The 11,273-nt window shown below is 32.1% G+C and overlaps 1 protein-coding gene across 1 annotated transcript; it reads right to left on the bottom strand.

The window, feature by feature from the left end:
• Positions 1–2,358: 2,358 nt before the first annotated feature.
• On the bottom strand, positions 2,359–4,749 carry LOC134714396 (uncharacterized). Its single transcript, XM_063575638.1, has 3 exons — positions 4,017–4,749; positions 2,738–2,791; positions 2,359–2,372 (listed from the first exon to the last, which is right to left on the bottom strand). The coding sequence occupies exons 1-3, from the start codon at positions 4,477–4,479 to the stop codon at positions 2,359–2,361; spliced, it is 531 nt and encodes a 176-aa protein (XP_063431708.1). The 5' UTR covers positions 4,480–4,749.
• Positions 4,750–11,273: the final 6,524 nt, after the last annotated feature.

Raw genomic sequence — 11,273 nt, 5'->3', positions numbered from 1 at the left:
AGCTTTGCACGAGGGAGATACATTCCTTAATTTAAAATAATTTTTAAATATTTTGTAACAGCAAATTTAAATAACACAAAAAATCCGTATTTTCATGCCTGTACCGAAGTACTGGCTACTGGGCTGGTGATATGGTATAGAACTACTTATTCATGCCCGAACAGGAGGAACATATACAACAGTTGTATATATTTCGCACAGAAAATATATACATATTTCGGCTATTTAAGGTGGTACCCAACACTTTCACTAGAATTATTTTGAATCGTTTAATTTTCATAAAATTTTGACGATGTATTTACTTTGACCCTCTAACAAAAATATCAAAATTTCAAAAATTTTGAACCAACCGTTTTGTCAGAAAAATTACACTGGTTATTTAGCAGTTTGACAAACTCCAATTTTGATCATTGAGAAGCTTTATATTCCCTTTACAACACAGCGTAATTAAAACGTTTAGCTGACATTACAGAGTTATCTCCCTGTAGTGTTAGGTACCACCTTAAGTGTGAAATGAAAGCATTTAGACTTACGATCATTATTGAACCAGTTGTTAAATACATAAAAAGTTGTATTAAAATGAATAAGGACCTGTAGTGCCCGTTTCTATAATCAATTCCGGAAACCACTGCGCTATTTTATGAAAGGGAGACAAGAGAGTTATTCTTTTAAGCACAAGTCAAACTGCGATACCCATATTGTTCAGACATAACATGACTATGAATAACTTATTTTTACTGAAATTAATAAAGAAAGCAACGAAACATATCTACAATTTTTACTTTTTCTGTTAAAGATTCATACTTTTTTTAATGAAACTAATGCGTCAAATCTTTATGGCAAAGTTGTTCGTTAATATTAGTTCATTATATTTCTGTTCTGGTCATAAAGCTCCATACGTATACAATACATTGTACTATTTGATGTGATTTGCGGTACATCAAGGTTAAATATGTTTTTTTTTATTTACATATTCAAACTTTCCTCAAGGCAACCACTATTAACGATCGAAACTCCATTGGTGCACTTGGGTCAACGTCATCATAATGTTAGTTTTATTATGCAATAATGTGTACAGAACATGTTTTAATATGTTTTCCTTTTGTACCTGTCTTTCGCCTAGAATTTATATATTATTGTTATGCGATTGTTTCTCATGTCAAGTGTTATTTTTATTTTGTTCAATTCCCTTCCTTTCATTGATTATAGATTTGTTTCTAAAAATTTCTGAGTAAAAAAAAATCCTTTTACCTTGTGCGCAAACAATTATGTTTGATGTTCTTAAATATGGTGGCGAACCAACAACTAGAATAAGAAGAAGACTTCGAAAAGGCAATATATGTCACCACAAAAGTTATAAACAGTTTGAACAGAAGAGAAAAAAGCAATCAAACACCAATTTCTTCAAATCGTTTAAAATGTATCATCATTTAAGAAAATACGCATCCTGTATTGAATTCATTAAATACAATATTGTCATCCTATATCATTTCCCGTCTTGTGCATTATACGCCATATGTTTTCTTATTTTTTTCGTATATGCCATATGGGTTTTTTTCATTATATAACACTCCGCGTGTTAAAGAAGTTATGCGTCCTCGACCTTTAATTATTTGGCTTAGAGTGTTCAGAATGAAATGAAATCTATAAAGCGATACAAGCATTTATTAGTAAAAGTTGTTAGTTAGTTCTTATTTTATTAACAACTTGTAAGACTTTGAAAAGATATGTTTATTGGTTGAAACACATGACTGTTTCTCATTTGTGCTTTATGTTAGACCAACTAAAATAGTTCCAACTCAGTTTTGTCATACATCATTTGCATCATACGAGTTTGACTGCCCCTCTTGTATCTTAAGCCCCAAGTTTGCAGTCATAATCTTTAATACGAAACCTACATATCTTATTAAAACACCATCTAACGACTGCAATTCAGTGAGAGGTTTAGCGCTATCAAACCAGGTTTAATTCATCAATTTCTACATTTGAAAATGCCTGTACCAAGTCACGAATATGATTGTTTTTGTCGATTCGTTTTTGATGTGTTTTGTCATTTGAATTTGCCATGTGATTATGGACTTTCCGATTGAATTTTCCTCTGAGTTCAGTATTTTTGTGATTTTACTTTTTTTTCATAACAAGCTACGTCCGATCCTCTTCCCAAGAGTATGTGCGTACGCATTTCCAATAATTTTAGAAAAAAATATTTAATATATAAAAGGCTGCAAGCAAAAGGAAGAAAAAAAACCCCAATAATATGATTTAGGAGGAAAACGTTTATTTTAATAATATACAACCATCCCCACGTAAGTGTTAGGGTATCTGTTCAACAAGTTCAGGCGTCTAGTAAATTTATATTTAGTAGGCAGCAACTGTAAAAAAAGAAGTTGATATATAATGAATATACATGATTAGAAAACAAAATACCAAGTCACGTTTCCGTTTTAGCAGTTGGTAGCAATAAAATATTAAACGAAATGTTAGTAAAATATAGTATTGGTAGTCCACATATAAATATATTGATAAAAAATGTTTGTATAATAGACTTAAGTATCAAATTTAAATTGAAGATTTGAGCATTTCATAAGCCTTTTCATTGGAAATATTTTATAATCCTGGTACTTTTGATAACTAATTAAATCTAATATATTTGTTTTAACACTTGATTTGCCTTGATTGTAGCCGTAACGGTAAAAAAAAAGTAAAGTAAGCTAATAATCACTGGTTATATTCTTACTTTTTCCTGATGCTCTACCACCTAAGCCAGCTCTTAAACTTCCTTGAAGGGAGCCTGTAAAAAGGGAACAAACAATATAGATGAGTTTAATCTAAGTGATTTCATCTAAATGATAACATGTTCCATAATGACTATATTCAAATGTCTCTCTGGTATCTTTCGCTCCCTATAATTTAGTGTAACAGTTTTGAATAAAAATGTTGAAAAAGGAGTTTGATATTTGTCCGTAAGACTTCTTATCGTCAAATCACAAAAAAGCTTCAACGAAGAGTAGGAAATATTAAATGAAAATTAAAACAAACAAAGGAGAGACGAAAGATACCAAAGCTTTACTTATGAACACATTGCTTTATCAGAACATGATTATGCTTGATTAGTTCTATTTGCACTTGATGGTGGTTTTTAATATTATATTTGTAATCGGGAAAATATTTCAAGACATACAGAGTTCTCATGAAGCTTCTTATATCTGGCGGCCTTTGAATTTGAAAAAAAAAATGATTATATTGGATTTGAATTGGTGTTATGCTTATACAATATAGTTTTAGAGAAGTGTTCGGAAATCTTTTGTTTTTGTTTTGTAAGGACAAGAGTGTATTAGAATAGAAGAACTCATATGTATCGAAAACTGATCTAATATAGCAATGGAAAAATAGCTGTTGCGTCGAAATATCAGATAAATCTTTCTCAATGGATTTATATGTGTCACCAATCTTCATGGAAATCAATATGTCATTGGCATATTTTTGGGGATTTTGGTGGGACATCCACAGTGGCATGAACACATAATTCGTGTGCGCTACAATTCACGGAAACGAAACAGTTTTCGATGATATCTTACTCTTCATTGTTAAATGTTTCTAAATCGTGTCTAAAACTTATTATTGACCATCTTTCATGAAAATTGAAGAAAAGCAACGTCAATTGTTTTTTTATTGTTAATCATGAAATTTGCATTTGTATTTTTGCCCTTTCTGCTCATTTCCCCTCTTTACAACTGAATCCACTTTTATTTTCAATGCAATGGAGGGAATTCTGACATTTTAGAGACGATCAAACCCCTCACAAAACGCATCTCCAACTTGTTTTTTTTTCATTTAGATTTCATGCTTTTTCTTTTGAGAACTTGTATTCTAAAGTCAAGTTGAATTCATTTCTTACTTATATTTGCATGAAATATGTATGAGCTCACTATCTTTATTTACGTTTTTTATAAGATGTGAATGTTATAGAAACAATTATGACATGTTCTGAATAACGCCAAAGATTCAATATTTACCTGAGAGGCTAGAACTTCCAAATCCACTAGTTCTTCTGGCGAAAGTATTTCCGAATCCACCAGCAATTCTACCGCCTAAACTTCCTGTTAACCCCCCGGTCCCTACTCGAAACCTTCTAACCTGTCCGGCAAATCCTCCCCCGAAACGGCCAGCAAATCCACTACCAACACTTCTGAATCCAGTTCTACCGGCTGAACCTGTGAATCCACCACCGAATTGTCCAGAAAATCCAGAACCAACACCTCCGAATCGAGTTCTACCAGCTAAACCAGAGAATCCACCACCAAATTGACCAGAAAATCCAGAACCGAAACCACCACCTAATCCACCTCCAATCATACTACCAAATCCAGAACCAAATCCACCACCTAATCCACCTCCAATTATACTACCAAATCCTCCGAATCCAGCTCTTAAGCTACTAGTGTAATAAGCTTGTTGCAGAGCGGACACATAATACATCAATCTGATGTAAGCACTGTAACTGATGGTTATTGATTGACCGATACCACTTCCAATCACATTCCCACCAAGTCCACCTCTCAATGAGGCAGCGAGTGAACCACTCAGGGAACTGGATATTCCACTTCCACCAAATCCACTTCCCAATGAGGCACCGAGGACACCACTTAGGGAACTGGATATTCCACTACCGCCAATTCCACCTCCCAATGAGGCACCAAGAGCACCACTTAGAGAACTTGATATTCCACTACTACCAATTCCACCAATTCCACCTCCCAATGAAGCACCTAGAGCACCACGCAGAGAACCGGATAATCTACTACCACCAACTCCACCTCCAAGACCAAGACCCAAGTTGCTACCAATTGACCCACTTACAGATGCACCTCCAAAACCAGCTACTGCAATTTTAAAATATCAAATTAAAGGATTTAGAAGATTTCATTTTTTTCAAGTTTATCTTTTACGAAAACTATCATTAGATCACATATTTTTAAAGATAATTTTCTTTGTGATAAGCAATTGTTAGTTTACTTTCTAAGATTTCAGACTTCTGATTTTACAGAAAAAATGTGGTGTTTAAAGTTATGAAATAAGTATAACATACCTCCTCTGCCGCTACCAAATTTACCACTGGCATGAGTAAGAGAACTTGTAAGCAACAAAGCAAAACAGGTTATGCAAGTATTCATCATCATGACTATAACAAAGAAAGATATATTGTAGTTTTAAATCATCTGGAGTCGGTTTCACAAAAAAATCTCACGATTCAGATTGATCGTAGGTCATGCACAATTCATGAAATTGAGAATGGAAATGGAGAATGTATCAAAGAGACAACAACCCGACCATAGATAAAACAACAGCAGAAGGTCACAATTCAGCATACGTAACCCTTTCCTGTTCCGCCAAATTGGACGTAAACTTGTGGAAAGACACTAATAAAGTTCAATCGCATATAGCATTCGCATTGAAGCTTACACAAAGTCGTTTTGGGTCCATTTGAGATATAGTTGATTAAATATTTCAATAAAATTAACATATCAGAAATTCTATCTTTTGAAGTCACGTGTTATCTGTCCAAAAGTCACGTGACTTGCGGAAAAAAATTAAAAAAATACAAAAATCTTGCAAAAAAGGTCGTTTGGAGACTAATGGCTAATAGGATATTGTTTTGGTGTCAAAGCAATGGCCTAAGTCTGATAGAGACGGGAAAGTTACCATTATGGTATAGTTGGGGGAAATACGTGCTATATGCCTTCCAAACGTTGATGCCCGCAAAATGCAAAATAACGGATTTCACAAATCACACAGCTGTGATATAGGGGATTGATTTGAGCCATCAACCACTTCTGTACGTAAACAAATGTCAAAGATTCAATACTTTACGCAAGCTAGTTGCCCAAAAACATAGCCCATCGGTACCAGAGTACCGGTGGGAACGTAAAGGGGTTAAGATTAAATTTAGTCGTAAGTTTTTTTGGGGAAACAGACTCCAGAATTGTAAAGTTTGATCACACAGAAATGTTTAGGAAAATTTACCTTAAAATTGATACATTCTATTCCTGGTCATTTTTTGTATATAAAGGGAATCAAGGCCCTTTTATTGAAGAAAGTTCTTCTGGTAATATAAAAACTACAAATAATTAGATATTTTTTCTAGAATTGGCAAATTAAAGGAGAAATGATATCAAATAAAGCTTTTTCATGACTGTAGCAAATAAATTTAATTATAAGAATTGAATTCTTCTTTTTTTATAATTTTTTTATGGTTATAAAAGTGATTTTTGTTGGCCTATATTTAGAGAAAGCCCATCATACAAAAAAGGCTTCATTCAACGCTTGTACATTCAAATTATATATAAAAAAACAAGCATTCAATTACAAATCAATCACGCACACGGTGACCTAAAGTGTTGTTTATGTTTTTCAGAATAGCAAGACATAACCTTTACTTTGGCAACGAACATTATTTCGTTTACCTCAATACTACCCTGCTATAAAATAAAGTGATGTGGTATTATTGCCAATGAGACAATCTTTCACCAGAGTTCGAATGATCTCAAATGAAATGAATATAAGCAATTATAAGTCACCGTAAGCTCATTAAATGAAAAAAACCGACACAGAATGATCAACTATAAAAAGCCAAATGTGACACAATTCATACGAAGGATAAGAATACAAATAGCGAAAAAACGAATATTATAAAGCTGAACCAACGACAACCTCTGAATTGCATACTTCTTGGATATGCACACACAGTTGTTTCATAATGCTCAGTCAAATCAAAAGAATAAATACTGATAGCATATTTTTTTCCACTAAATTTCTTTAAAAATAATACAAGGTGATGCACTTTTCATGTTGAAGTAAGAATGAATTTGAAACAGTACGCACTGAAAATTTACAAAATTTTTAACATTTAACATCATACCTTTATTTTCTTGGTTGTCTGTGGAACTGACAGAAGAAAGTGAGGAGGACCTTGGATATTCTTGTTTATATCAGTACGCGTACGTGTTTTATATTATAATTCGCGGGCATGAGCTGTCACATTAACACTAACACGGAATTGTAAACGTCGTGTGTTACAAGATTTTGAACCACAATATAAACATTTACTTCTGCTTATGATGTAAATGTATTGACAAATATTAATCAGTCTGATTTATTTGTCTTTTTTTCGTTTTTTCATAAATTGTTACATCACATCTCCTACAATGTATATTACGTAATTTGTGATACATTTAGCTTCTTGAAAAAGACATTTGTCTCAAGAAATAATGCACTCGAGACCATTGTTAAATTACACAATACAAGGTCAGCCTTGGTATTGAACAACAATTAAAATGTCTTTATATATTTTCATACATATCAAAGTGGTCTCGACGATATGTAGTGAAAGCTTAAGTATTATAAAAAGAAGAAAATATATGTAAACAAGGTGTTCCAACAAATTATTGCATTTCTAAATTTTGTTTTTTCATTCTTTCATCATGTAGTTATAGATATTTATAAGCTCTACAAAATATTGAGTAACAGTAAGCATCCTTCCCAACAATTATATCAATTTTTTTTTCATTTTTTTTTATCCAACATATAAAATATACAACAGTACAGTTATCAAACAGTTAGTTCATATATATGAATGTATTATAATACAACCTATCAGAAAATGAATAGAACTTGAAAATAATATTGTGTTGGGTTTTCATAATTGTATCTTATTAAAAAGGACATACACCCAAAAAAAAGTATAGAGAATTAATAAATAAAAGAATTAAAAGATGATTAAGAAAAACAAAAACAAACAAAAACAACCACAAAAAAAAAATAGTTTGATGTCTGCTCATTTTGTATAGTTGCTAATCCACCAAATTATCCGATAAAGCCTCTTGGTTAATGCACAAAGCTTAATTAAACTTGTCAAAACATTTTTTCTCCAAAATATAATGATGCTTTATTATTTATTTTCAATCAATGCTGTAAAACTTAATTCTCCTTTAAAATGTCGTGTATTATATATATTTTGTTTAATCCAGAGAAAAATATTGTTCACTTTTGTACATTCGTGATGAAATTTCCAAACAAAAAAATATCCTGTGTAAATTGTTTACTGCATATGATGAGGACATCATCTTTCAATCAGTTTAATTGAAGTCTCGAGCTGGCATGTCAGTTAACTGCTAGTAGTCTCTTGTTATTTATGTATTATTGTCATTTTATTTATTTTCTTTTGGTACATCTTTTGACATCGGACTCGGACTTCTCTTGAACGGTATTTTAATGTTCGTATTGTTATGCGTTTACTTTTCTACATTGGCTGGAGGTATAGGGGAGGGTTGAGATCTCATAAACATGTTTAACCCCGCCGCAAGTTGCGCCTGTCCCAAGTAAGGAGCCTCTGGCCTTTGTTAGTCTTGTATGTTTTAAACTTTTAGTTTCTTGTGTATAATTCGGAGACCAGTATGACGTTCATTATCACTGTACTAGTATACATTTTTTTAGGGACCAGCTGAAGGACACCTACGGGTGGGGGAATTCTCGCTACATTGAAGACCTATTGGTGGCCTTCGGCTGTTGTCTGCTCTATGGTCGGGTTGTTGTCGCTTTGATACATTCACCATTTCCTTTCTCAATTTTAATACCATTCTGGAGAAACCACATTTCAGTTTGCTCAATAAATTGTTTTACTTAATAACAATCCCACAGTATATGTTCAATTGATTCAAGTTCAGTCTTGCAAAAAGTACAATATGGGTTTTGCACTATCCCAATTTTGTTTAAAATCGTATGTGTTGCCAGAATTTTATAATTAATTCTATACTGAAGCCATTGTAACTTAGTATTTTTTGTAATAGCAAATGGTAGTTGAAAAATCTTTTTCCAGTTTGATTTTCTAAAGCTAAAATTGCTTCCCATCTTTTTATTCCTGTAGAAACAGTGTTGTTTTTGTTTAGCACCGAATACATATGTTTAGATCCCTTTTTGCTTTTGAGAATGGTCTTTATAACTGATAATATGAAAGGAGATACTAATTCATAATCTCCCCTATTATTTTTTTTGGAAGTCTTATTTAGCATAGAAATTATGCTATTATATTTCATGATGTCTATATTTATCTGAAAACACTCCTGAAATTGATAAATTTTTTAGAAAGGTACCAATCTCCTAACAATATCATTTTCATGTAGAATATCCTAACTATGCCAGTCTTTGAAAAACACTGGTCTGTTGTCAATTTGGAATATGCTATTCATCCAAATTGGACTGGAAAGAAAATATTCCCAGTCGAGCAAATTCATTTCTTTTTCAATTACCATTTGCCAAGCACCCAGCACATCTTTCCAAAATGTATTCCTAATACTTTGCTGTAGTTGCTTAACATAGCTATTACCACAACTAAAGAATCTATCTTTATCAACATATGACAAAAATATATTTCGCCATTTACAATCGTTTTTACAAATTCTTCTTATCTAAGTACATTTCAAAGCATTTATAAAAGCATGTAAATTAATCATTTGTAAGCCTCCATCACAATAATCTTTTTGTATTACATCTTTTTTACTCTTATACTGGTGAGTTCCAAATAAACTTATACATAAGTTAATTTATCTATTTAATAATATCTTCACTTGGATTAGGTAATGACAATATTAAAGGATTTAAAATAGGCAACATGAGTGTTTTTAAAACAGTAGTTCGACCAATAACAGTAATGTTACGCCTAGACTATTGTTTGAATAGTCTTTTTATTTTTTACAATATTTTAATCATAATTGATTTTAACTAGTTTTTCTAAATCAAAATCAAAATTAAAATCCAATAATTTAAAGGATGTGAGTCCCCAAGTAATATTTTGATTTGTACAAAGTGTCTCTGTGCTGTACTTTTTACTTCCAATTCAAATTACATAAGTTTTGGAAAAAATTATATTCAAACTAGAAATTCTAGCAAACTAAACTAGTTCCAATAATGCCTCATGTAAAGATTATTCACAACCATCTAAAAGTAGTGATGTATCGTCAGCAAACTGCGAGAGTTTGTGTTCAACATGAAGAACTCTTATTTTTAACGTTAGAATTTCAGCACAAAAAATGAAAAGATAAGGCGATAATGTATCACCTTGCCTACACCCCCGTTCAACAGTGAAAAAAATCTGAAAGATTCCCTCCCTGAATGACTACTGAATTAATGTTTTGATAGAGCACCCAATCAATAATACAATCGCCAAAATTTTAAAAAATCAATACATTTAAAAGAAATTTCCATGAAATGGAATCAAAGGCTTTTTTTCAAAATCTATCAACAATAAAAGGACTGGTATATCATTATCTGCAGTATATACCATGATATCATAGATCAATCTTAGATTTTCCCCAATATATCTTCCACTCATAAAACATGTCTGATCAGGATCAATAAGTTTAGTCAAAACTGCTTTTTTGCTATAACCCCAGAGCCAATTTTATATACAGTATTAAGCAAAGATATAGGGCGCCAGTTTTTAAAAAAATGTCTAGGTTTGTTACCCTTTGGAAGACATGTAATTATCCCTTGTTTTTGAGTAACAGAAAGTTCCCCTTTATCACAACTTGCATTCAAGGATCTTACAACAAAAATTTTAAGGCAGGCCAGAAAGATTAAAAAAAAATCACTTGAAAAACCATCCGATCCAGGCGCTTTATTGCTTTCCATTCTTTTAATTACATTTTTTTATATTTTTTAGGTTTATATGTATTACTAAATATATTGGATTTTTTATGTTGTTGATAAGAAACGAGTGAGGTTTGGCTAGCCGCAAAACCAGGTGCCACCCATCATTATTTCTTAAACTGTCCTGTACCAAGTCAGGAAATGGCAGTTGTTATCTGATAGTTCGGTTGTGTGTGTGTGTGTTATATTTTAATGTTTCTGTTGTGTCGCTGTTCTCCTCTTATGTTTGATGTTTTTCTCTCAGTTTTTGTTTGTAACCCAATTATGTTTTTTTTCAATCAATTTATGAATTTCGAAAAGCGGTATACTAAAGGTAACAGAATAAACTAAGCGAAATGACAATGATACATTAATTTATAAAAGAACAACTAGCTGTTACTGACATGCCAGCTCCTGACCCCAATTAAACTGATTGAACTATGATGTCTTCATCATATGAAAATCAAGAACAATGCCTCTCGTTAAGGGTTAAATATCATCATCATAAAATATACGAGAAGAATATAACCCGTATCAGACCAACAACTGGGATCACAGTAAATGTGTTTATTTCCGATGCAAAGACCCTA

Source organism: Mytilus trossulus, chromosome 4 (genome assembly GCF_036588685.1).
Source record: "Mytilus trossulus isolate FHL-02 chromosome 4, PNRI_Mtr1.1.1.hap1, whole genome shotgun sequence".
Classification (NCBI taxonomy): Eukaryota; Metazoa; Mollusca; class Bivalvia; order Mytilida; family Mytilidae; genus Mytilus; species Mytilus trossulus.
Note: the sequence above shows the minus strand (reverse complement) of the source record. Positions and strands in the feature narration are given on the sequence as shown.

Bases quoted from the DNA above. Each gene is read 5' to 3' on its own strand.
- LOC134714396 (XM_063575638.1), bottom strand. From the start codon at position 4,479: ATGTATTATGTGTCCGCTCTGCAACAAGCTTATTACACTAGTAGCTTA. The intron at 2,792-4,016 runs GTAAATATTGAA...CCCTTTTTACAG, and splicing joins TGGAAGTTCTAGCCTCTCAG to GCTCCCTTCAAGGAAGTTTA.